This window comes from Phyllostomus discolor, chromosome 1, assembly GCF_004126475.2.
Source record: "Phyllostomus discolor isolate MPI-MPIP mPhyDis1 chromosome 1, mPhyDis1.pri.v3, whole genome shotgun sequence".
NCBI lineage: Eukaryota > Metazoa > Chordata > Mammalia > Chiroptera > Phyllostomidae > Phyllostomus > Phyllostomus discolor.
Genome location: NC_040903.2, coordinates 152,476,711 through 152,500,714, shown reverse-complemented (window position 1 = coordinate 152,500,714; position 24,004 = coordinate 152,476,711). Strand labels below are relative to the sequence as shown.

The following is a 24,004-nucleotide window of genomic DNA, read 5'->3' as shown; positions in this document are numbered from 1 at the left end:
AGTAGCAGAGGTGGCACTAGTACTGGTAGTACTGGTGGAATTAGTAGGTGGAATAGGAGGTTTTCCTCCTATTCTGTATTCTTTAGAATTTAGAAGTACCAGTATCTACCCAAACACAGTATTTGAATTAACTAGTGTGTTGGATTAACTAGCACACGCCCACTTATGCCTGATGACTTTTGGTGGAGAGAGCCCGTGCTGTGGGTGAAATCAGGAAGATTTCCTGCCCGCCATTTCTGTCTGCTACGTAGAGGACACACAGGAGGAGGGCCAAGGGCTCCTCTGTCCCTTAGCACTTCCAGGCTGTCAACTGAACAGAGGCAACATGCCCTCAGATGTCCCAGAACACCAGAGCAACAGTCCTGATGCATTTCTTTCCCCCCAGTTCTCTGACTACCAGAATTACCTGGTGAACAGCTGCGTGAAGGAGAACCCCACCATGGAGCGGTCTATAGCCCTGTGCAATGGCATCTCGCAGTGGGTGCAGCTGATGGTGCTCAGCCGCCCCACCCCGCAGCTGCGCGCTGAAGTCTTCATCAAGTTCATCCAGGTGGCTCAGGTGAGTGACAGAATAAGAGTATGGCCTGGGCTACGAGGTAAATTATCCCCTCTTCCCACAGCCAAGTCCTTCCCTCCTCAGCCACAGTGGGGTTAGTTGCCTTGAACTGTCCTGGCATCTGGTCAACATTATAATGAAATGATGTTGACTGAAACAATGTCATTTGAGGACCCACAGTACTATGAACACACACCTGAAATTTTCCAGAGATTTAGCTTCTGTCTCCCAAGTACTGACCCATATAGGCACTGACATTGAACAGAATAAGACAGTCCTTGCCCTCAAAAATGAAAGTCTGCTTAATTCAGTGTAAAACATTTATAAGATTATGCTTAATCTTACATTTTTTCAGTTGTGGATGGTCTAGACCAGTGTTTCTCAAAGTTGGTACACAGGCTACCTGCTCTGATATCAACTAAAGGTTGAATCCCTAAATTCAGCCCCAGATCCGAGCAATCAGACTACCTGGGCTTGGGTGTGGAAATGTTTATTTTATTTATTTTTAGAGCGAGAGGAATGGAGGGAGAAAGAGAGGAAGAGAAACATCCATTGACTGCCTCTCAAACACTCCCTGACTAGGGACTGAACTCCCAAACCCAGGCATGTGCAGGACAATGCCCAACCAACTGAGCCACACTGGTCAGGGCTGGTCCAGAAATCTTTGTGTTAAACAAGAATTTTGGCATGATTCCCAGAAACCAGTGACCTAGATGGTGGTCCAAAGACCATCAGCACGAAGGGAAGGAGATGTGATGCCTTGCTAGACCTGGGATCTAGTGGCCTGGGATTAAGCCTAAGGGGAGAAATGAACAGGAAATTGCAGCACCTGACAGCTAACGTTTGACCAATGTAAGCAAGACGGCGCAGAGACAAGAGGCAGCCTCTGAGCTCACGTGTCACTGACATGTTCAGTGACTGTCCTTATCTGCTTTGTGTATCGTAGAAGCTCCACCAACTACAGAACTTCAATACTTTGATGGCTGTGATAGGAGGCCTATGTCACAGCTCAATCTCCAGGCTCAAGGATACAAGTTCACACGTCCCACATGAAATCAATAAGGTCAGTGCTACCGTCTCTTCTGAAGCTTCTTAGCAGCATTCCTAGGGCCAGCGTCAACATTTCCTCTTTAAGGGGGTGACCCAGGAAGCTTTTGCAAACCATACCACCCCGTCAACCAGGAAAAGTACCAAGGAGGCAAACCCCAAGAAAACCTGCAGGATGGGGACATCACAGATTTGAAAGTGGCTGTGACTCAGTCTTGCCTCAGTGTCCCTACACGTTTCCCTGCTGGTCAGTTAAAAGAACGTGTGCCTCCCCCCCATGCTTGTACGCTGCGGACGATTCGGGCACCGTCTTTGACGCTGACTCCCGCACTCCACAATGTTTTCCCCAAGAGGAACAGGGTCTCAGTTTGCATGTCAAGTGTAAGCATATAGTGGCACATTGACACCCTGGCTCTCCAGATCCCTTGGAGAATGACTTTCTGGGTAGCTGGATTTCCCCAGGTAATTAGAAATTAGTTTTTTCACATGCCATTTTGTAATAGTGTTTCACTGAGGAATATTTCTCTTAAATATCCCAAGTACTTTCCTCCATTATTAGATTTTACAGAATTGATTTTAATCCTTTAGAACATAAGGCTGTTAAAAAATATAAGGTAAGGCACTATGATATACTTAAGATGTCAGTGAAGCTAAGGGCAGTGTAATGATTGCTCTTTGAGAATTTTTATCTCATTTAAGCAGACCAACACCCCTTCCTAAACTCAAGCCCCAGTCCTCCGTGGCTGGCACAGGCTCTCTTCTTAGGAAGCGACATCGGTGCCTCATTCTCCCACAGTTTTTCCCCGGTGTTCTGCCTCCTCTTGGGTCTCTAATTAATCATCCTTCTCTCAGGAGTGGCTCTGAGGATGCTGACCCACCCCCTCCTGGTGGTCCGGTCACCTGAAAATCCCCTAGTAGCTCTGCTGGGACTAGGTGGAACAACTGAAAAGATTGCCCATGTCTCAGAGGTGACAGAGGAAATAGTCACAGATTAATGTGCCTTCGTGTCATTTCCCTAATAAGACATAGCTTGCTCCTCTTAAGCTTGGGGTCTCCCATGCTAGCGCTTCCTTGTCTGCCCCTGCTTGCCCTCAGGGGGTCTGCATAGTGGATCAGTTAAGTCTACCTTAAAGCAAGCATCCCCCCAGTAGTTTATTTCACCTTCAAAAAAGGACAAAACATACTATTTTTTGCTGTTAACTTCTCATCTGTGAGCACCTTCCATACTTCCACCACCTGCACTGTGTGTGTGAGGAAGAGGCTCTCGGGCCAGTCAGAGTGACTGAGGGAGGCCAACTCCAAAACCTCAAGATCTTCCTGGGGTGGGGAAGCAGGAGGACAGGGTGAAATGGTGCATCAGTTTTATTAAATGAACTTCCAGCAGTGTTTAAAATGGTAATTTTGTGTCAGAACATGATTGGCAGTCTTTACTTCCTGTCTTTGCTTCTGAGAAAGCTGGCCATCACGCGTGGGGAACGAGGTTGTGTGAACTGCTGGCTGACCCAGGCCAGGCCTGTTGGGGGCGAACATCCGATCTGGCTGCTCCCTGTCGGTGCTGGTGAGCAGCCATGTGTCCTGCAGGGCCAGGGCAGGGGCTGAGCTCTGATGAAGAGCTCTCTGGGGCCTATGCCCCATCCTCGTGTCCTTTGCTGGGAATTGGTCTGGTCTATTGTCTCTCCAGTTCAGGGTTTGTCCGTGAATGGAATGTCACCTGCTCCCTAGACGTGGGCCCATTTTTGAGAATCATTAAGATGATGAGGCCCTCAGCGTGGCATGAAGGCTGAAACATGCCAGCAACTATGGAAGCTGTTGCGCTTTCCCCACGCCAGCAACACCGTCAGCACTGCTAGTGTCACAGTCCAAATGTTCAGTGATGTGGTGTCTCTAGAAGGGCACAGAAGACACCAGGGAAGGGAGCTGCGTGGCTTGGGGCAGAGATCAGAGGCACATAATAGTTACTGTATATATACTCTTGTACCTTTTTGATTTTTATATCAGGTGCCTATTTTTTAAAAGAAACATTTTAGTATAAAAATGATAAGACCTCATTTAAAACTTTCCAGTTATATAGTAGAATCAGGGGAAGAACACCTATGTTTGTAAATATACCCTGACATTTGATAAAAGCTGGAGTTTACATTTGGGGATGGGGTGCAATCATGGCAGAGGCTGACAGTAAATGAGGTGGCCACTGCAGACAGTGCAACCTGCCTGGCACGTAACAGTGACTGGATCTCTTCTTCTCTTTCTAGGTCCTGGGTGAGATGACTGAGCTGCTGTCCTCCTGCAGAAACTATGACAACTACCGGCGAGCCTACGGGGAGTGCACCCACTTCAAGATCCCCATCCTGGGGGTGCACCTCAAGGACCTCATCTCCCTGTATGAAGCCATGCCTAACTATCTGGAGGATGGGAAGGTGAACGTCCATAAACTGCTGGCTCTTTACAATCACATCAACGAACTGGTCCAGCTGCAAGAGGTGGCCCCGCCCTTGGAGGCCAACAAGGACTTGGTGCACCTGCTGACGGTGAGGCTCACCGGGGAGATGATGACTAAGCACTTTCTGTGTGCCAGGCACCACTCTTTGCACCTTACCAAATATGAGCTCAGTTAGTCCTCATAAAAACCATCAAGGTACTAGTGCTGTTATTTCCATTTTATGGATGGGAATACAGAGGCACAAAGACATCATTTTCTAGAGGATGAGACATTACTTAGCAGCAGAGCTTGGGCTCACACCCAGGAGGCAGGAAGAGTACAGCAGGAGCTGTACTCTTAAGCAGGATGCCCTTCTGACTCCTAGGAGTGTTTCCCTCTGCCTGCAAGGGCAGTCCTGGGCTCTCTGGGAGGAAGTGAGGGCAAATCAGGGTACAGGCTTGTAAGAGATGGAGACAGTGTGTTCTCATAAAGAAGGACAAGGCAATGAGTTAAAAAGAAAAAGGGAAAACGGGTTCTTTGTTTGGATTCCTATTCCTGGAAACATTTGAGCCAAAAACGCGGACACTGGCAATGGTGCAGGAGACCAGGACGTGCACTTCAGGTGCGGGGGGAGAGCAGATGAACTCCCTTCGGGACCTGCAGTTCTGTAGGCTCACCAGCTGTGTCACTGTGGTCATGTGACTCTAAGTCCAGCTGGTATCTAATCCTAGCCCTTCCTCTAGTGGTGAGATGACCTTGGTCTTGACCTTAGACATCATCATTTATAGAAACATGTACAGAATCTTAACTTTTGGGGATCACAAATCCTGTGATGAAAGCTGTGAACATTCTTCCCAGAAAAATACACGTAAGCCATATACACACCAATGCTTTTGAGTTCCAGACTTCCTGAAGCCCATCCAGGGACAGTAGGTTCAAAACGAGATTGTAAGACCTCTCTCCTCTAAAATGTTATAGTTCTAATACATGTGGAATTTATTACTCTTGCTATTGTTTAATAATGCCTGTTACTTAACCTGGGTTCCAGTCCAAGAATCAAATTTTACTAGTATCAGGCCACGCGGACTACCCTTCCAGACCATCTGTCTGCTTTGGGAAGAACAAGTGCGGTGTGGGCCATCAGACCACCCAGCGCCTAAACTGCATAAAGGCTTACAGATTAAATTGTACTTTAAATGAGGCATCTTGCGATTTCTCCAAAATCTAAAAACATTTTAATCAAAAAGGAATTAATGCTTGCCCTATTACAGTAGTAGTTGCTTTACCCTTAGACTGTGAATTTAAAAAAACTTCCAAAAACCTAGAAGAGTAAACCACTGGAGGCAAAGAACAAGAAAGAAATACAGCATCCTAGCAATTAACGCTGTTGTTGTGACCCACAGCTGTCCCTGGATCTCTACTACACTGAGGATGAAATCTACGAGCTTTCCTACGCCCGGGAGCCAAGGAACCACAAAGCCCCAGTAAGTTTTCATATCAAGACTCTTGCAGGTAACGGGTGCATTCATCTGAAGGGATGGACCTTTAGTTTCCTAAGAGTATTGTGTTCCTACTGTGTGCCCAAACTGTGCTGGGAGCAGTTCCTGACCATAAAGAGCCTACGGTCTTGAAGGGCTAAGACTGATGTGTGAACGGTAAATAACTAAATGCCATAAGAGCATCAGACTGAGTGCTGGAATCAGTCAGTGATTTGCAAATTAGAGAAGGGAGAAAGTGTTGTGGGCTGGAGTGACCTCCCGCTGTTATAAAGTGGCCCCACATCAATTTCCCTTCTGTTATTCACTGCTGATAATGCGAGCAATATGCACCTATCAGAAGCTAACTTCAGAGGATTTCCAGCTTGATAGATAGAAAAGTCCCATCATTCTGTAGTCATCTGGGTCAGAGAGAGCAGGCTACTAAGTCCTGCGACCTCATGTGCAGAGCCCTCAAATAGCAGTCCTAGCTCTGCATAATCCAAACATCCCAGGTTATACGGCCCCGCCTCTCCTACAGGCAGGTTTGTAATTCCAGTATTCCTTCCGAATGACTGATAATTTCCCACAATGTCCTGGGAAGCTTCCCAGCCCCCAAACAAGTTGTAGTCAAGGGGAGAGAGTTGCCCCACATAAGAAATTCAGCTTACCTGTTCAGGTGGCTAAATTTCATTGTCTCTATAGCAAAGACCAAGTCCTAGCTTCCTATTGTAATGAAAGATGTTCACTGAAAATACCTGATAGATTTCATTTTCAGAATGTTAGAAGGCATTTCAATGGAAATGGTACCTTCTATTTTCAGAAAAGATTTTAGTTTAGGCTAAGTCTTAAATACTTAAGAGTGGACTCTCTCTCATCTCAGCTTGTCTGGGCCTCAGATTGTTTTCCATTATGTGTCTTTCTACCTTTTAGCTATTTCTCTCCTCATCTGTATCTCTACTTATTAACAAATAAGTAGAGAACAGAGGAAATGTTAGGGATCCACTTTACTCTTGGTTGATAGCTTTGGCAAAAGCCTTAATGGAGAAGGAATTGAAACATAGGGTAAGTTGAGAATTTTAAGTTATCTGCAGATGGAGATAACGTATGTGAGGAGCATTTCATAAACTGTAAAACCCAGCACGTGAACTACTCAAGATTACTGTTTTAAATTTCAATTATGTGGGCTCTCTGCTTCCTGCCGGAGCACATACTTGGGCGTTGTCTGCAGCGGTCAGGTAGTGGCAGCCATCAGGCACTGGGAAAGGAAGAGGCTGTAGATCATACTGCATTATAATCACAGGGGTTTCTCTGATTATTTCATTTTAGCCACTAACACCTTCAAAGCCACCAGTAGTAGTGGACTGGGCCTCTGGAGTATCTCCCAAACCTGACCCAAAGACTATAAGCAAACATGTCCAGAGGATGGTGGATGTAAGTACAGCTGTGTTTCAGCAGACAAAAAAGCAAGGGGAGAGAGGGAGGGGCACAGTGGTAGACACAGAAACCACTTCTGGTATTGTGCCTGCAGAAGAGTTCCAAAGATACTCAGTTCACTGTGCCATGTATGCTGAGGGCGAGGTACATGCGTTCGTATTTCCACATTTATCCTGGTTCACTCCAGTGACAATAGAAAAGTAAGAGCCAGAAAGTGGATGGGACAATGAGTAGCCGAGGATTAAGAGAGAGAAGGGAGCTCTTCCAGCTGAGCTAAAGCTCCACAGAAGATGCAGTCTGAGCTGAGCAATGAAAGGGCCGAGTAGAGGGAGACCGCCCCTCGGTGCAGGGAGCCGGGCCAGCAGCCAAGCACACTAGCCGGGATGATGGCATAGCTGATAAGCAAATGGATCTCAGCACCTGGCCACCCTCCACCCACCTTTGCGGCAGCCTACCAAGCATGTTTCCTTGTTCCTTCCATTAAAGGGAGAAGTGACTGGTTTCTCTTCGGTATTCACCACAGAAACTCCTTTTTTTACAGTCTGTCTTCAAGAACTATGATCATGACCAAGATGGATACATTTCTCAGGAAGAATTTGAAAAAATTGCTGCGAGTTTTCCATTTTCCTTCTGTGTGATGGACAAAGACAGGTGAGGACCATGTGGTCATGAGCCCTCTGGTAAAAACAATTTGTGGGCGCGTCACTAGAAGAACTGGTGAACTTGGATGTGTTGCTGCTGTGACCACTTACTGAGAAGTTGGGCTGAGATGCTGGGGCCGAGAGAGCAGCCACCAAACGAATGCTTGTCTGGCTTTGGTGTGGACCACAAGCAACCATGAAGCCAGTTTAGGAACAGGCCACTATAAACTTTTAAAAGTTTTGTCTTCCTTCTTGTTTTCTCCTTATAGATTATGAAAAACTGGTGTTTATTAATACTGTGCATATTTACTTTTCACAAGGTGACAGAAGTTCTACTTTGGTTTCCTATGTAAAACCAAATGCATGGTGGGTGGGTTCCAGTTACGTATTCCGTACTGTCTGAAGTCAGAATCTGCAGCATGAAGTATTTCTCTCCCTACACACACACAATTTCCTTCATTCCTTTTTCAAGTCCTACAGATCGTGGTTACATTAGTTGGGAAAACCTAGTTTAGCCAAAGAACAACTCTATAAAAATGAGTAATGCTGTCTCGACTACTCATTACAAGCTATTCATGTATGCTTCTTAAGAGGGCGGCTCATGAGCACATACTGCACTAGCGGTTGAGGATGAAAAGAAAAGGGAGTTTCTAAGGCAAGGAGCCACCCTTGCTCCCCTCCTCATGCCTTTGTCTGTCGTTGGCCGGCAGGGAAGGCCTCATTAGCAGGGACGAGATCACGGCCTACTTCATGAGGGCCAGCTCCATCTACTCCAAGCTGGGCCTGGGCTTTCCTCACAACTTCCAGGAGACAACCTACCTGAAGCCTACTTTCTGTGACAACTGTGCTGGATTCGTAAGTTGTTGTTAGAGTGTTTCAGAAGGGTTGAACTTGGGGAGGAGTACAAGATGCCTTACAATGACTAAGCCAGGCACAAACCTCTCAACCTCTATCAACACATCCTAGCTGAGCTCAAGCAAATGCCTAGACTGACCTAGTCTACAGATGCACGTTTTTCACTTGCACTCATCTTTCCCCATTCCTTCCTCATTTATTTCCCTTCTGGTACATGAGGCCTTGGGTAAATGTTAAATTTGGGATGTGTTTTTTAAGTGTTATATATATATTCATATGCTATTCCAAACGTTAGGAAAAAGTAATGTGAGAGATTCTCACCCCTCCCCAACGTTAAAAGAACTACCTGTAATAAGTCATCTGGGCTCTGTCCCACCCCGATCAGCAGTTTCCTCCCCAACCCCAGGATTTTTGAGATTTGTTCTTGAGTTTGGGCTCCCGAGAAGCCTCTTTGTCCTGATTCAGCTCGTGGCACGGAGAAGGCCTGGCTCACATCCCGAGTTTCTTGAGAACATTTGACTCCGAACAGCACAAACTTCCCGTTTTCAATCTAAGGTCAAGAGGGACAATGCATACGAGAGACAAATGAGGTTTCCCCCCAACCTGAGGCGGAAAGTAGAATGAGGGAAATCAGGAGTGGATGTCAAGGCCCAGCCTGCTACCAGAGGAATGACGTGTGGTGCCTTCTGTCTCTTGTCCTACAGCTCTGGGGCGTGATCAAACAAGGATATCGATGCAAAGGTAAGGCTCAGCTTTATCGAGTGCACTGTTTCCCCTGGTCTGAGGTGTGCTCCTATAAAGCACTGTTTCCGCATGGTAGCTGTCCATTCAGTCCACAACCTATTAGCACAGCCTCATCCTCAAACTGGCTTCCCTAAAGGACCCCCTGAGAGTGACTGCCACCACACAGAAGACAGGAGCACCTCTGTGAGCAGTTGTGCAGTTCCCTGTATGAGATCCTCTCTCTGCCCTGGAAATAGGGATGGCTTGGTAGGAGACTATGCTTTCATACGGTCATGGAGAGGTGGATCCCCAATGAAAGGTATAGAATCACATTTGGAACAGAAGTGACTACCAAAGGCCCTTGCCAGCTTTCCTTTTATTAGCAGATACCTGCCTTGTGACTAGAAAAATTCAGGACTGAAGGAAAGGAGACCTTTTATCGCAAGAAAGAATAAGACCTAACAGCTGGGTGCCCAGAGGGCCCCCTTCGAGTAGGCAGTATGTGTGGGATAACCAAGACAGTGCCTCTTCCCTCCGAGGTAACAGGGTGCTGCTCCTGCTGCTGAGTCTCATGGGGAGGGTTACAAGACCCTGAGCTCCAGGACTGATAGACCAACCGAGAATGCTGGGTTCATTAGGAATGTTAGATGTCCTAGGTCCAGAAGATAGGACAGGCATATGTGACCACAGGGCCCTGTATGAATGTCGTTTTGAGACCCTGGGGAAGTGAAAGACTTTCTGACCAGGGTGTCTTGCCTGCAGACTGCGGGATGAACTGCCACAAACAGTGCAAAGATCTGGTTGTGTTCGAGTGCAAGAAGCGCATCAAGAACTCAGTAGCTTCCACAGAGAACAACAGCACCTCTGTGGGGCCCACATTCAACCTCTGCTCACTGGGAGCCAAAGACCTGCTCCACGGTAAGTAGGCACTGGGAACATTCATCTTCGAAAATGAAACGGGAAGGATGAGGTTTTCAGGGAGAAAAAATTACCTCCATCCTACTCCTTCTTAATAGAAACCAGCGCAGATACCATCATGGAAAGCAGGCCTATATGTTATGCAGCCTACATTTTAAGATTTACACATCATCTTTGGGTACCACAGTTGTCACATAAAATCCAAATTTTCATGGAAGAAAATGGCAGAGAACAGCGTCAAGGACTGGGCCTCAGTGTGAAGTCTGGAAAGAGGGGCTATGCGCTCTTATACTCACCTACTTTGTGTGTTTTTATAAATTTCCAACTCTTCTGACTTTTGGAACCCTGTGATGGCACGGAACTCGTCCTGCCATTTTAAGGATTCCTTTACTGTTGCTTTTTTATCTGCTTTCTTCTTTTTGCTCCTAAAAAGAAAGAGTTCCTAAGACTCTGTCCCAAGCTTTTAGTATGTCTAGGAATTTGACCCAAATAACAGAAGGGCTTACAATTTGGGCTGGTAAAAGGATTATAATTGTGTTACAGAAAAGTTGGAAAATGGAAATACAAAAAATCATTACCCATAATACAGATCCCAAAGAGACAATGTAATTACTTTAGAGTGAATATAATAATTTACTCTGGTACTTAAATAACAGTATACCATATTTTGCCATGTATAATGCATATCCATGTTTTTGGCCCAAACTTTCAGGAAAAAAATCTTTTAATTTTTAATTCAATTTTTTATTTAAATATAAAACCTATTATCATATTCCAGGGTATTATTTTGCGTACAGATATCATTATTGCTTCCTAGAGTTACTTTTAATATATAAGCATACATAAAAAAATTAAAAACATTTACATACAGAATTAGTACGACCATGTATAATGGGCATCCTTATTTCTTCTCTCAAACATTTGGGCCAAAAAAATGCGTCTTATATATGGCAAAATACAGTAATTATAATTTTAAGCTTTATTTGGATAAATATTTAATATTAATTTAAATTATGTTCCCTTAGGGAAAAATTAAACTAGGATCTGTACAAGGTTTCTAGTACAGCTGTTGATTCAGCTTACAAATGCTAAGCAAAGAACTTCTGTTGTTGTCCAGAAGCCATTCTATCAATCCAATGTCTTGGCTGGACAGTTTAGTGATAGAAATATATACATGCAACATTTTAATAGAAAAGTATACTTTAAAATTACAGCTGAGTCTTTGCGAATCAGTAAACATAGATGATCTGCTATATTAAAGCCTACCACCCATCTCAAATGCATCTGCCCCTACTTTAGAATTTCAGGAACTTACTTCTTTTGGTTAATATCTAGGCTGGGTCCTGGGTTAGGGTGCTGGTTCAAAGAAGAAAACCAGAACAACTCCTCTTTCCTTTTCTAATCAGTATCAAACAAGGGCAGTACATTTTGATACACTTCCACAAAGCCAGAATTCCCCTCTCAGAGTTAAGCTGTGCCTATTGCACAAATGGGCTAATAGGTGCCAGAGAGAATTCCTACCAGCTGATCAAGGCTGCCTGTCTCAGGACCAAATCCCAGGGCCTACTGAAGGTATTTATGAAATGTTTCAGCCTATATATCAACCCTGCCCTCTTTAATTTATGAAACATTACAGCATCGAGGCAGAAGGGGATCAATTTTTCTGAAGAAACAGAAACTTTCTAGGCAACCTTTGTGCAAATAGAAAAAAATGCCCTTTCCCAGGGTGGATGGGGCCTGATACCGGCAACCACAGCATGGCAGCAAAGCCCCCAACCTTCAGTCCCCCTCATGCCTACACTGGGCACCTGAAAGTGAGTCCATCTGTGGCCTGTGGAATTCCTGTGACAGTAAGAAAGATCTCATTTGACACGAATGCATTCATCTTGAGTCTGCTTTTTTGAACTAGAGTACTAACATGTCATGTACCTCCCTACAGCCCCTGAGGAAGGACCTTTCACGTTCCCTAATGGGGAGGCTGTGGAACAAGGTGAAGACAGTAAGGATCGGACCATCATGCTCATGGGGGTGTCCTCACAGAAGATTTCTGTTCGGCTGAAGAGGACTGTGGCCCACAAGGCCACACAGACGGAATTCCTGCCCTGGATTGGCAGTGAGGGCCCTTCTGGCCCTTTCACACTGTCTTCCCCACGGAAGACAGCCCAAGACACTCTGTACGTGCTTCCCAGCCCGACATCTCCCTGTCCCAGCCCAGTCCTGGTCAGAAAGCGGGCTTTTGTCAAGTGGGAGAATAAAGACTCCCTCATAAAATCAAAGGAGGAGCTCCGTCACCTCAAACTCCCAACCTACCAAGAGCTGGAACAGGTACCTTTTCCTTTCTTTTCTTACTCTCTGAGAAGCGGGCCTGAACTAGGGAAGGACATATAGACAAGGTTCAGACCAGATTGATTACTGGAATAAAGCCAAAAAAGAAAGGAAAAAAAAGGATTCTGGCTTTCTCTCAAAGAAACCAGTGTAGGCCCTGATTCACTTACAGGAGAACAGAGTATGTCCAGGGCTCCCTGTCACCATAATGGCACCACTTCAAAGAGCCAGTGCCCACCACCCTTCACAGCAGGCTCCTTGAGGGGGAAAACTGTCTACTGGTCAGTGTTACTGTGCGGACACCACACCCCTTTTCTAGCTGGAACTTAAAATGAACTTATCTAAGTCCTCCTTCCTTGTAATTTTTACTCTGTTCATCAGGGTTATGTTTTGGGACCTTCATGGTTGCCTAGGCATCTTCCTAAAAGGTGACTTTTAGGTGACTTTTGTGCTACCAAAAAAAAAAGCTTCACTCTTAATATAAACAAGGGAAATCATTTCTAACGCATTACATAATGTGCTGATCTGCTATATGTATGTATTAGAACAGGTAAATCAATAGGAATACCCCACTGTCAACAATGGATAGGTTATCCAGTCAATTTAACAGAAAATGTTAAATTGAACCACACTCTACAAACCAACTTAATAGACAGACATACATAGGAAAGTCTATCCAAGAGCAGCAGAATACACATTCTTCTTCAGCGTACAGGGAACATTTCCCAGGATAAACCAAATGATAGGGCACAAAACAAATCTCAGCAAATTTAAAGACTGAAATCATACCAACTATAATTTTAGACCACAGTAGTATGAAACTAGAAATCAACAAGAGGAAAAATGAAAATTTACAAATATATGGGAACAGAACAATCAATGGGTCAAAGAAATCCAATGGGAAATAAAAAATTATCTCAAAACAAATGAAAATGGAATACAGTATATCAGAACTTATGGGATATAGCAAAAGCAGTTATGAGAGGAAAGTTTTAACAATAAATGCATATCTTTAAGAAGTTAGATCTTAACCTAACTTTACATGTCTTGGGGAAAAAAAAAAAGTAAGCCCAAAGTCGGCAGAAAGGAGAAAAATAACAGAGTGGAAATAAGTGAAACAGAGACAAGAAAAATAATAAAGGCTCAATGAAAACAAAAGCTGGTTTTTTGAAAAGATAAACAAAACTGACAAGCCTTTAGCCAGTCTAAGAAAAAAAGAAGACTCAAATAAAATTAGAAATGCAAAAGGAGCCATTACAACTGTTACTACAAAATACATAAGACCACAAGAGATCAGTATGAACAATTATACACCAACAAATTAGATAACTGAAAAGAAGTAGATAAATTTCTAGAAATACACAATGTATACCCAGACAGAATCAGGAAGAAGCAGAAATTTGAACAGACCAATAATAAGCAGAGAGACTGAATAGTAATGAAAAACTTCCCAACACAGAAACCCCAGGATCAAATGGCTTCACCAGCAAATTCTACCAAACATTTGAAGAAGAATTAACACAAATTCTTCTCAAGCTCAAAAAATTGAGGAGGGAATACTTCCAAACTCATTCTATGTGGGCAGCATTACCTTGATACCAAAAACAGATACAGACACCACAAGAATCCTGGCTGGTGCAGCTCAGTGGATTGAGCACCAGCCTATGAACCAAAGGGTCACCAGTTCAATTCCCAGTCAGGATGTGTGAGAGAAAACCACACATTGATGTTTCTCTCCCTCTTTCCTTCCCTTCCCCTCTCCCCCTTTCCCTCTAAAAACAAAATCTTTAAAAAAAAAGTAGACAAAACTATAGGCCAATATCACTGATAAATATAGATACATAAATTCTCAACAAAATATTAGCAAACTGAATTCAAGAACATGTAAAAAGATTATACACTATAACCAAGTGGGATTTATCCCTGGGATGCAAGGATGGCTCAACATATGCAAATCAATAAATGTAGTACATATTAATAAAATGAAACATAAGCATCACATGATCATCTCAGTGCAGAAATGCATTTGAGAAAACCAGCAGATTGGGTACAGAAGGAGCATAACACAATAGGGGCCATATACAACAAACCCACAGCTAGTTAACTTTATACTCAACAGAGGAAAATTTAAAGCTTTTCCTCTAAGATCTAAAGAGACAAGGAAGCTCTCTCTCACCACTCTTATTCAGTATAGTGCTGGAATTAGCTAGAGTGATTAGGCAAAAAAAGAAATACACGTCATCCAAAACAGGAAATTATCTGCAGGTAATATGATCTGCATATAGAACCCCAAAGATGCAACCTAAAAAGATGATTAGTTCCAAAAACTGTTGGAACTAATCAATAATTTCCGTGAAACTGCAGGATACAAAAATCAGCATAGAGAAATTGGTTCTGTTTTTATACACTTAAAAAAGAAATAAAACTATCCTATTGACAGTAGCATCAAAAACAATAAAATACTTGAAGTACATTTAACTAAAGAAGTGAAAGATCTGTACAATGAAAACTACCAGACTTTGCCGAAAGAAACTGAAGAGGACACACACAAATGGAAAGACACTTGTGTTCATGCATTAGGAAATTAATATTGTTATATCCACAGTGCCCAAAGTAATCTACAGATGCAATGCAATGCAATCCCCATCAAAACACCAATGGCATTCTTCAAATAATGTAAAACAATCCTAAAAAACTGTATGGAACCACAAAAGACCCCAAATAATCAAAGCAATTCTGATAAAAAAGAAAGTTGGAGATATCAAACTTCCTGATTTCAGACTACTACAAAGCTACAGTATTGAAACAGTACGGTATCAGCACAAAAATAAACATGTAGACCAGTGGAAACATGTAGATCAGTGGAGAGCCCAGAATTAAATCCCTGTTTATGCAGTCAGCTCCTATTTGATGAGGGAGCCTAGATCACCCAGTGAGGAAAATACAGTATCTTCAACAAATGGTTTTGGGAAAACTGGAAAAATACATGCAGAGTACTGAAACCAGACATCCATCTTACCTTTCTCACAAAAATTAACCCAAAATGGATAAAAAAAATTAAACATAAGACCCAATATTATAAAACTCCTGAAAGAAAAACAGGGAAGAAGCTCCTCAATACTGGTCTTGACAATTATCTTTTTGAATATGACACCAAAAGCAAAAGCAATAGTAAAAATCAACAAATGATACTACATCAAACTTAAAAGCTTTTGCAAAGCAAAAGAAACAACAAAATGATAAAGGCAACCTACAGAATTGAAGAAAATTTTTGCAAACTATACCATATAAAGGGTTAACACCAAAATACTGATATATGAAACTCATCAATCTCAGTAAGAAAAATTTCAATTAACAAATGGACAGAAGAACAGACATTTTTCCTAAGAAGGAAAAGACATACATATAGATGCCCAACAGGTACATGAAAATGTGCTTATTAGCACTGACCACCAAGGAAATGGAAATGAAAACCACAATGAAACATTACCTCACACCTGGTAGCATGGCTGTCATGAAGACAACAAGTGGTGAGTGCTGATGAAGACATGGAGAAAAGGGAGCCCTGGTGCACTGCTGGCGAGAATGTAAACTGATACATCCACAGTGGAAAACAATACAGAAGTTCCTCCAAAAATTTAAAATGGATCTATTATATGATCCAGCAATTCCACTTCTGGGTATTTATCTGAAGAAAACAGAAACACTAACTCGAAAATATAAAGGCACCACCATGTTCACTGCAGCATGATTTACATAGCCAAGATATGGAATAGCCTGAGTCTGCTGACGGATGAATAAAGAAAATGCAGTACACATACACAACGGAATATTATTCATCCATTAAAAAGAATGAAAGCTTCCTATCCGTAACATGGATGGACCTTGAGCCCATTATGCTAAGTGAGATAAGTCAGAGAAAAACAAGTACTTATTGTATCGCTTATATACAGAATTTTAAAAAGCCAAACTTGTAACAGGGAATGAAATGGTGGTGATCAGGCAAGGTGGGTGGGAGAGGAGAACAAGACAAGTGTTGTGTAGGGGCACAAACTCACAGGTGGTAAGTAAGCCCTAGAGATGTAATGCACAGTACAGATCACAGACAACAATGTTGTATTCAAATCACCGAGCTTTAGTAAGTATTCCAATTACTAAAAAGAAAGGGCAATTATGTAACATAATAGAGGTGTTAATTATAGCTACAATGGCAATCATATTATAATATATAACTGAATTAAAATGCTGTACACCTTAAATTTACATAATGTTACATGTCAAATATATATCAATTTTTTTAAGTCAAAACTGGAAACCACCTGCTGTCCATATAATTAAAGTCACTGAAAATTAGATAACTAGACCCCAATTTAGAAGATGGGATAAAATTCCTACCTTTACCAAGAGTCCATTAGTTTTCAATGGTTTGGGGTAAGAAGGCTGAACAGTAAATGAACTATGCTATCTCACATTACACTATTCCAAGTCACTGCTTTCATACCTCCAATCTGACCAGAGTTCAGGTGTGCCAAGTTTAGGTGTCCTGCTGCACAACCTCCAAGGTTTTGTCATTATCCACCTATTGCCTGGGAATGGTTTATTCTGCCTGTTAGCCACTCACATATTTGACACAATTAACAAAAACTGTTGTTGGCACATGCTCATTTGATATTTAACTTGTTCGTTTCTATTCAGGGTAAAATAACTGTCTTGAAAATAGTTTTTAATGCTCAGCCACAATGAATGGGGTACACCAATCAAGTGTGATACTCCTGATACTGTATTTGCTATTCATTGCTGCTTCACTAACATACCTCATTTTCCTTTCACTTTAGGAAATAAATGCACTGAAAGCAGATAATGATGCTCTAAAGATCCAACTGAAATATGCACAGAAGAAAATAGAAAGCCTCCAACTTGCAAAAAGCAATCACGTCTTAGCTCGGATGGAGCAAAGTGACTGTTCTTAGCCCAGGAACTCAAGGAACGCAATCTGTGGATGGGTGGATCACAGACGGCATTTCACAAGTCGATTACCAGAAACACCAGGGAGCCTTGGCGTGACCAGCTTTAAAAGGGGTACTTTAAAAAAGAAAAGCTACTCTTTTTTCCCAGTATGTGGTATTGTTTTCTCTTCCACTCAGCTGAATCAGAAGGAAGGAAAACTGAAGAATGCAATATTGTTGCCATTCATACCAAACACTGTTTTCCCTGAAAGCAAAAGTGTGATAAGAACGTATCTATAGTTTTAGCCTGCCTGGCTGCTTCTTCCTTAGAACTAAAATCCCTGGAAAATGAATCAGCCTGGAGTTTTCTGTGAACTGAGGGATTTACTTTGTTCCATCCAAAGCTTGTTAGTATTAGATTCACTTCTTCTACATGCCAGCATTCTTTATGAATCTGGTTCCCAATTCACTACCTCAAATCTAATCAGTTAGCCTTTCCCTATGCTCATACACCTGAGGACATACACCTGGAACTGAACTTCTAGAGATGTAGGCACAAATAGCAGGGGGCCTGTTAAACAATATGACATGTCCAGTCACAGATCAACTTACAATTTTAGTCTCACAGTCATAATAAATAATAAAATAAATAACCAAATTAAATACCTGAAAACATGGCCAATACCTTCTCACAGATGACTGGCTAATTAGCTACACATAATGCTAACACATTTGTCCTCATATAACCCACAGTGGACAGAATTAAGACTCTATGACTATTGTTTTTAAACAGAGTCTGTTTAGGTCTTTAAGTATTATAACTATTTTTGAGCTGAATTTGTGCTTATACTGCCTTCACTATTATTATTATTTAGAAATAAGCTAATTGGATCAGAGCCTTCAATAACAGCTGACAGAGTGTACATATGTATATTTATTATGTATATATAATATCAGGCATGCATGTGACTCGGAATATTTTTTCCTCTATAAAATGTGGAAGTAAATTAAACTTTTAGTCATTTACAGAAACTCACAAGTATAAAGTTCAGTTTGTTATAAGGTGAAGAATTTGCTCACAGTGTAAATTATATTGTTCGGCAAAATCACAAGTAAGAGACCTACATGTTATCCATTAATGAAGGTTAATGATAGACGAGCTAACTTGGTTGTCCAGGCAACTGTTCATGAACTCCTTTGTCAGATTCTCTATTTCTCTAAAAAATTCATACGATCATTTTCTTTTTCTGTGAGGGGGGTGGGGGAGGGAACTTACCTTCCACTCTTGGAAAACCTGGTACCAAACTGACTTGAAATTCATAAACAAGGTGACCAACGTGCTAAGAACATAATATCAACAGCTAGAAGTTCCAAACCTAAAGCCAACAACGCCAAGTCTTAATCAGAATACAAAGCACATATACACAATGTAGCTTCCTTGGAGAATTCAGATCATTTAAGAAGTTTGATGAAAGACTGGTTCCAATTTGCACACCTTGTTGTACTGAGCTTTAGCAACAAAGTTAGTGACTAGCTTTCAAGTGTGTTTTAAAGAATCACTTTGCACACAAACTTACCCTTTCCTAAATCCAAACTGGAAAATCCCACCACCTGGTATGTACATTTATAGAAGCACTTTGCTACTTACCTTATATAGAACAACATGAGTTTATGATCATCTTCAAAATTCATATTCTTCACTATTATTCCTCTGATAAAGACGAAAAACAGTACTGCTGTATTTCCTTTAAACACAGTCATGTAACAAATTTTTTCATTCTTCTTCCCCTCTACCCCAAATACAGACTCCAGGTTAGTTTCTATGTAAATACTCTATAATTTATAGGAACTCAAAAGGTCACAGTCTCTTTAGTCACATTAACAAGGCTAGAAGATCTCAGGCATTCCAGAACTTATCACGAAAATGGATAGGAAGTAGTAATTTCATCACAGTTTTCACAACCTAGAGGGCCAAGAAGTACAATGTATAAATTAATATTATTGGCGTGAAGCTACAGAAATAATCGGTTTGTTAAGCCTAGGATACAAAATTTTGTGTCTTGTACTGACTTGAAATAAGTTTAGGCATATGTTTATCTGCCAAAACAATGACAAATTTTGTTTTGTTAACAGTAATGTCACTTCTCATTTGCTTTGGTAATTGACTTGTATTTTTATTATTTGTGAATTTCTGTCTAAAGATGTATTATGTAAAAGAACTGCAAGGAAAAAACATGTACAGATTGTAAAGTTTTTTATACCTAATGTAAGTTTTCTTTGTGTAATATTTATATGATAAAAGACATTAGAATCCCTACAACATAGATGTTTTGTATTTCTTCTAGTTCATGAATATGTAGAAGCTTCACCTGAATTTTTACTATAATCCACAGCTAAGACCATTCCCGTATTCTATTAGCCAAACAGTTCTCCTGGAAGGAAAAGCAGAACCCACTAATTACTCAGTATTATTTCTTCTAAATCTCTTTATAACACAAAGAAGAGTACAGAAATATTCAACCTTTTCCATCTTATTGCCAATGACTTACAGTGTTCCCCAAATATCAAGTCTATAAATACTGAACACTGAAGGAGACAAATTTGAGGTTGTCATTTCTCTGTGGCTTGGTCTTTAATTCCACAGTTCTAAGAAAACTAGCAAGTACAGAAACTTTGAAGCTGTGGGTGAAATTGGTAGAGGATGGTTCAGTCTAATGGACAGACCATCCAGAGCAATTAATTTGTGCCCACGATTACTTAGTGATTAGAGAGAGCCATGATGCCCCTTAATCCCCAGCCAACTTCTGTTTAACCAGACCAATGAAGAAGGGAGAAAACTTCCAATCACTCAAATTCCAGTATGGAACGCCTTCTGACACACTTGGATGTGAGTGTATTTATCATTTTGTCCATTCATACTTCATACAAAATAATGAAGTCACTCTGATAACCTGAACTTAAAGAAGAGATTAAACTTCCTCTCCTCCAGCCACAATTCCCATCCCAAATATCCATATCCTATGCTCCTCACAAGATAATAATGTCATGGCTCAGAACATTCTCTAGTCAAAAATCTTTTCTGAATTTTCAAACCTTTTTTTGACACAAACATAGGTAATTAAATGTTGTTTAAAATTTTTTTTCTATTTAGTGAGTCAAAATTTCCCTGATCTGCAAAACACAAGGAAATAGGTTCAAAGAAAACACCGGCCCTTCTTTTGCTGAGCTGACGTGCAATGGTGTGGTAGGTTATGTGTGGACAGGACTTATGTTCTATGTTCTCTCTTTTTTTAAAATCCTCATCTGAGAACATGCTTGTTGATTTTAGAGAGAGGGGAAGGGAGAAAGAGAGGGAGAAAAACATCAATCAGTTGTATGCGCCCCAACCAGGAACCAAATCCACAACCTAGGCATGTACTCTGACCAGGAATCACACCCGCAACCTTTCAGTTTATGGGATGGTGCTCCAACCAACTAAGACACAACGGTGGACTTGTGTTCTCTTTATGGTCCAGATGTGAGAGTAGTTACCTTCTTTAATCCAGAAATTCCCAGTCAAGATATATCTAGAGATGCTATTAGATAACAAAGACCAGACCAAGGGAAAATGAGGTAATAGGTAAAAATGAAAATGAGAACCAGGCAAAAAGGAATGAAGAGGAAGCACAAAGGTATGGAACTTTAGGAAGCAGAAGTACCATTCATCATATTCCACATTTGTATTGCATTCAATTTATAAAACATTTTCACATTATGGCCTTTCACATTAAGGCCTCAGATTATCTTACTGCTATTTTAGTTACTGCTTAGCACACTTCTATGACTGAAATTTTTACTGAACAAAGATTATCGTGGAAATTTAGCTTTGAGGAAAGGATGAGATATTTGAGTCTAGACCCCTCAGCTTTTTAATCAGGTGATGTTTATGGGAATGTGTACATAGATGTGATTCCAGCTCCAACACAACTCCAGGAGCAAGCACCGAACCTGGGTAAGGTTTTCAGTGAGTCCTGCGGGTAATCCCACAGTGCCCCTATGAAGGTACAAAGAAACCTTATAGAAACTGATAATGTTTCTGCCATTATTCATAAACCTTCACTGATAAAAGCTGGAGTGGTTATAAACTCCTTCTGTGTCAGCAACTAAAGTTCCCAAAAGGAAGCAGAAATATAAAAGTTTTAAATGAACGTTTTCTGTTTTAACTAATAACTCTCTTGAAATATTTTACTCTGCTGGCATCTGCTTAAATATTTTTAAAAATTCTTTTTCACAGTTCACAGGTACTAATAAAAATGTTTTCCTAATTATGGAAAACATTCTCTGACAATCACGAACAAAATTAAGTCTATTATTTAATATAAACACATTAAAAATAAGTTTACAAATAACCAAAACAAATTGTCTTCCTATCCCGAACAAATTTCTTTGAAGGGTTATCTTGAAAAACACATGGCCAACACTGCAGTACACACAATATTTACTTTTAAAGTTTTAACATTATTTTAGATTTCACCACAGGGTTTACTATAAAACAAAACACAACTGCCACATATCAAATGCTGTTTGTCCACTGGTACTCAGCTTCCTACCTGCTGAGTTGGTTAGAGTACAGAGAGTTGTTATGCGCAGGTGTTAACCAGAAGCCTTCACCCGGGTAGACTTTACAGTGGGAATTTTAAAATTTGTGTGGCCCCTTTTCTCTCTCTCTCTCCGCAGTAACAGAAAAATGCGTTACTTGGCCCACCTCTTAAACCATTCACAGTAGGCCTGCTATAAATTCTCAACAAATTCCACTTGTACTTAGGTCTTTATGAAACGACCTAGATAGTGCTCAAGCATCACGTTCCTCAGCTGAAGTGAGGAAAAACCAATCCTTGAGACCCTCTGACCATCTTAGCCCCTAACACCCCAGGACTAAGTGCCGTGATTCAGATTCACAACTCCTGCTCACCAAGCCTCTGACTGCTTCCATGGCCAAACCACGGATAACCACTCCCTGACCCTGTGTTTTACAAATCTAGCTATTAATGAGAATTATGGAGGGATGCCTTGGCCTTACCTCTGATCTATTAAAACTGGAAATTACTCTAATCCTACATAATACAGTTCAGCCTGCTTTTTAATATTCTGATAACTAAAATAATGACCCAAAGGATGAAGAAACAATCTATAGGAATTTTTTTACAGCATCATGTAAAACTGGTTCTTATCTCTGTCCCAACCTCAATCTAACTTTGCTTTGCCAAACAAAATCACAGATTTCAAATCTAGTAGGAAAAGAAATCAAATATGCATACCAAAAAGTAGACTCAGGCTTCAGTTAATGGAACTTTAACAGAAAACTGGCCAGAGGAATCACTTCCAATAAAAGAAACAACAAGTCACGACAACTACCTGCTCAACAAAACTATTGGTCCCTTTCCCGATTTCTCACTGTGGGTGGGGTAAGGTTCGAAGTATATAAACATTCTTTGAAAGTCAGCAAGAGTGTCCTAATTACCAAATCCAAAAAACAGCTTTCTTGGTTGGCATTCTCAGTGGTCTCTCCACCAAACATGCTACTTTGGTGGGTATATGGAGACACTGCTCCAGGAACTGATCATGAGACAGCCCCCAAACAGATGTTCTAATGTCCTCTGCGCATCTCTGTACCCCCTGAAAAAGTCCCACGAACAGCCCATCGATGCTCCTCCCCAACCCCTAGGTTTCTGAGATACAGCTCTCTTCTATATCACTTTAATATAGCCTCTGGGAAGTATTTAGAAAATCTGGAGTTCAAAAATGCATCCTGCCACATTGATATTTTAGCATTGTAAATTAGGAACACTGACCGAGCTACGGAGGAATCACTTCCAATAGAAGAAAAAAACAAGTCACAACAACTACCTATTGAACAAAACTATCGGTCCCTTCCCCTCTTTTGTAAAGTAAAATGAACAAATACAAAACACAGGAATACAGATGAGGCAACAGTCTAATAACAAGTGGGCTCATTTATGTGTCTCAAACCTGAATAAAATACAGGTAACAATCTAAATTCAATCATGACAATAAAATACTTTCCATTTTCCAAGTTTGATGGTAATAAATATTTACATTTTTAAAAATAGTTTTAGCTCAGTTTTTGTTTTGTTTTTTTAAAAAGACATAACATGCTCAAGGGTACACAAAATGATAAAAATAAAATCATCATTCTGTCCAGGAGATGAAATGGTAGTATAAAACAATACTCTTACATATTAACCCAATTAAAGAATGACAAGGAATCTAACATGGTGTTTACTTCGAAGATGACATTCAAGTATGTTATTTAGAACACTATGCCTAATGTATCTATCAAGAAGGACTGCTAATTTTTGTAGTTATTAGTATCTTCTATATCCACCACCACCTCCTCCATATGGATCTCCATAACCTCTTCCACCATAGCCCCCTCTTCCACCATAGCCCCCTCTTCCTCCATAATCTCCCCTACCTTGGAAACCTCCTCCTCTGCCACCACCTCCCCCACCACCTCCCCACCCTCCGCCCCCACCCCCACCCCCTCCCCAACCTCCGCCTCCTCTCCCACCGCCACCCCCTCCTCTCCCACCACCTCCACCACCCCAACCACCCCTTCCGCCGCCTTCTTGTCTCTTCTGCCAAGGTGGCATCTCAGGGGT

At 41.3% G+C, this 24,004-nt stretch overlaps 2 protein-coding genes across 4 annotated transcripts in view; one reads left to right on the top strand and one right to left on the bottom strand.

Moving 5' to 3' along the window:
• The window catches only part of RASGRP1 (RAS guanyl releasing protein 1), a 79,524-nt gene extending 59,867 nt beyond the window's left edge, over nucleotides 1–19,657 (top strand). For all 3 annotated transcript variants that reach the window (XM_028507123.2, XM_036031597.1, XM_036031604.1), the window contains 11 exons: nucleotides 386–559; nucleotides 1,503–1,619; nucleotides 3,856–4,131; nucleotides 5,426–5,506; nucleotides 6,827–6,931; nucleotides 7,476–7,585; nucleotides 8,286–8,430; nucleotides 9,135–9,171; nucleotides 9,916–10,071; nucleotides 12,011–12,396; nucleotides 17,232–19,657. In XM_028507123.2, the coding sequence (XP_028362924.1) occupies nucleotides 386–559; nucleotides 1,503–1,619; nucleotides 3,856–4,131; nucleotides 5,426–5,506; nucleotides 6,827–6,931; nucleotides 7,476–7,585; nucleotides 8,286–8,430; nucleotides 9,135–9,171; nucleotides 9,916–10,071; nucleotides 12,011–12,396; nucleotides 17,232–17,366 (1,722 nt within the window). In that variant the 3' untranslated portion in view covers nucleotides 17,367–19,657. The remainder of the gene's footprint in view (nucleotides 1–385; nucleotides 560–1,502; nucleotides 1,620–3,855; nucleotides 4,132–5,425; nucleotides 5,507–6,826; nucleotides 6,932–7,475; nucleotides 7,586–8,285; nucleotides 8,431–9,134; nucleotides 9,172–9,915; nucleotides 10,072–12,010; nucleotides 12,397–17,231) is intronic.
• Nucleotides 19,658–21,677: 2,020 nt separating this feature from the next.
• FAM98B (family with sequence similarity 98 member B) overlaps nucleotides 21,678–24,004 on the bottom strand; it is a 37,259-nt gene continuing 34,932 nt past the window's right edge. Inside the window, 1 exon segment of the mRNA XM_028506385.2 lies at nucleotides 21,678–24,003. Within this exon segment, the coding sequence (XP_028362186.1) occupies nucleotides 23,708–24,003 (296 nt within the window). The 3' untranslated portion in view covers nucleotides 21,678–23,707.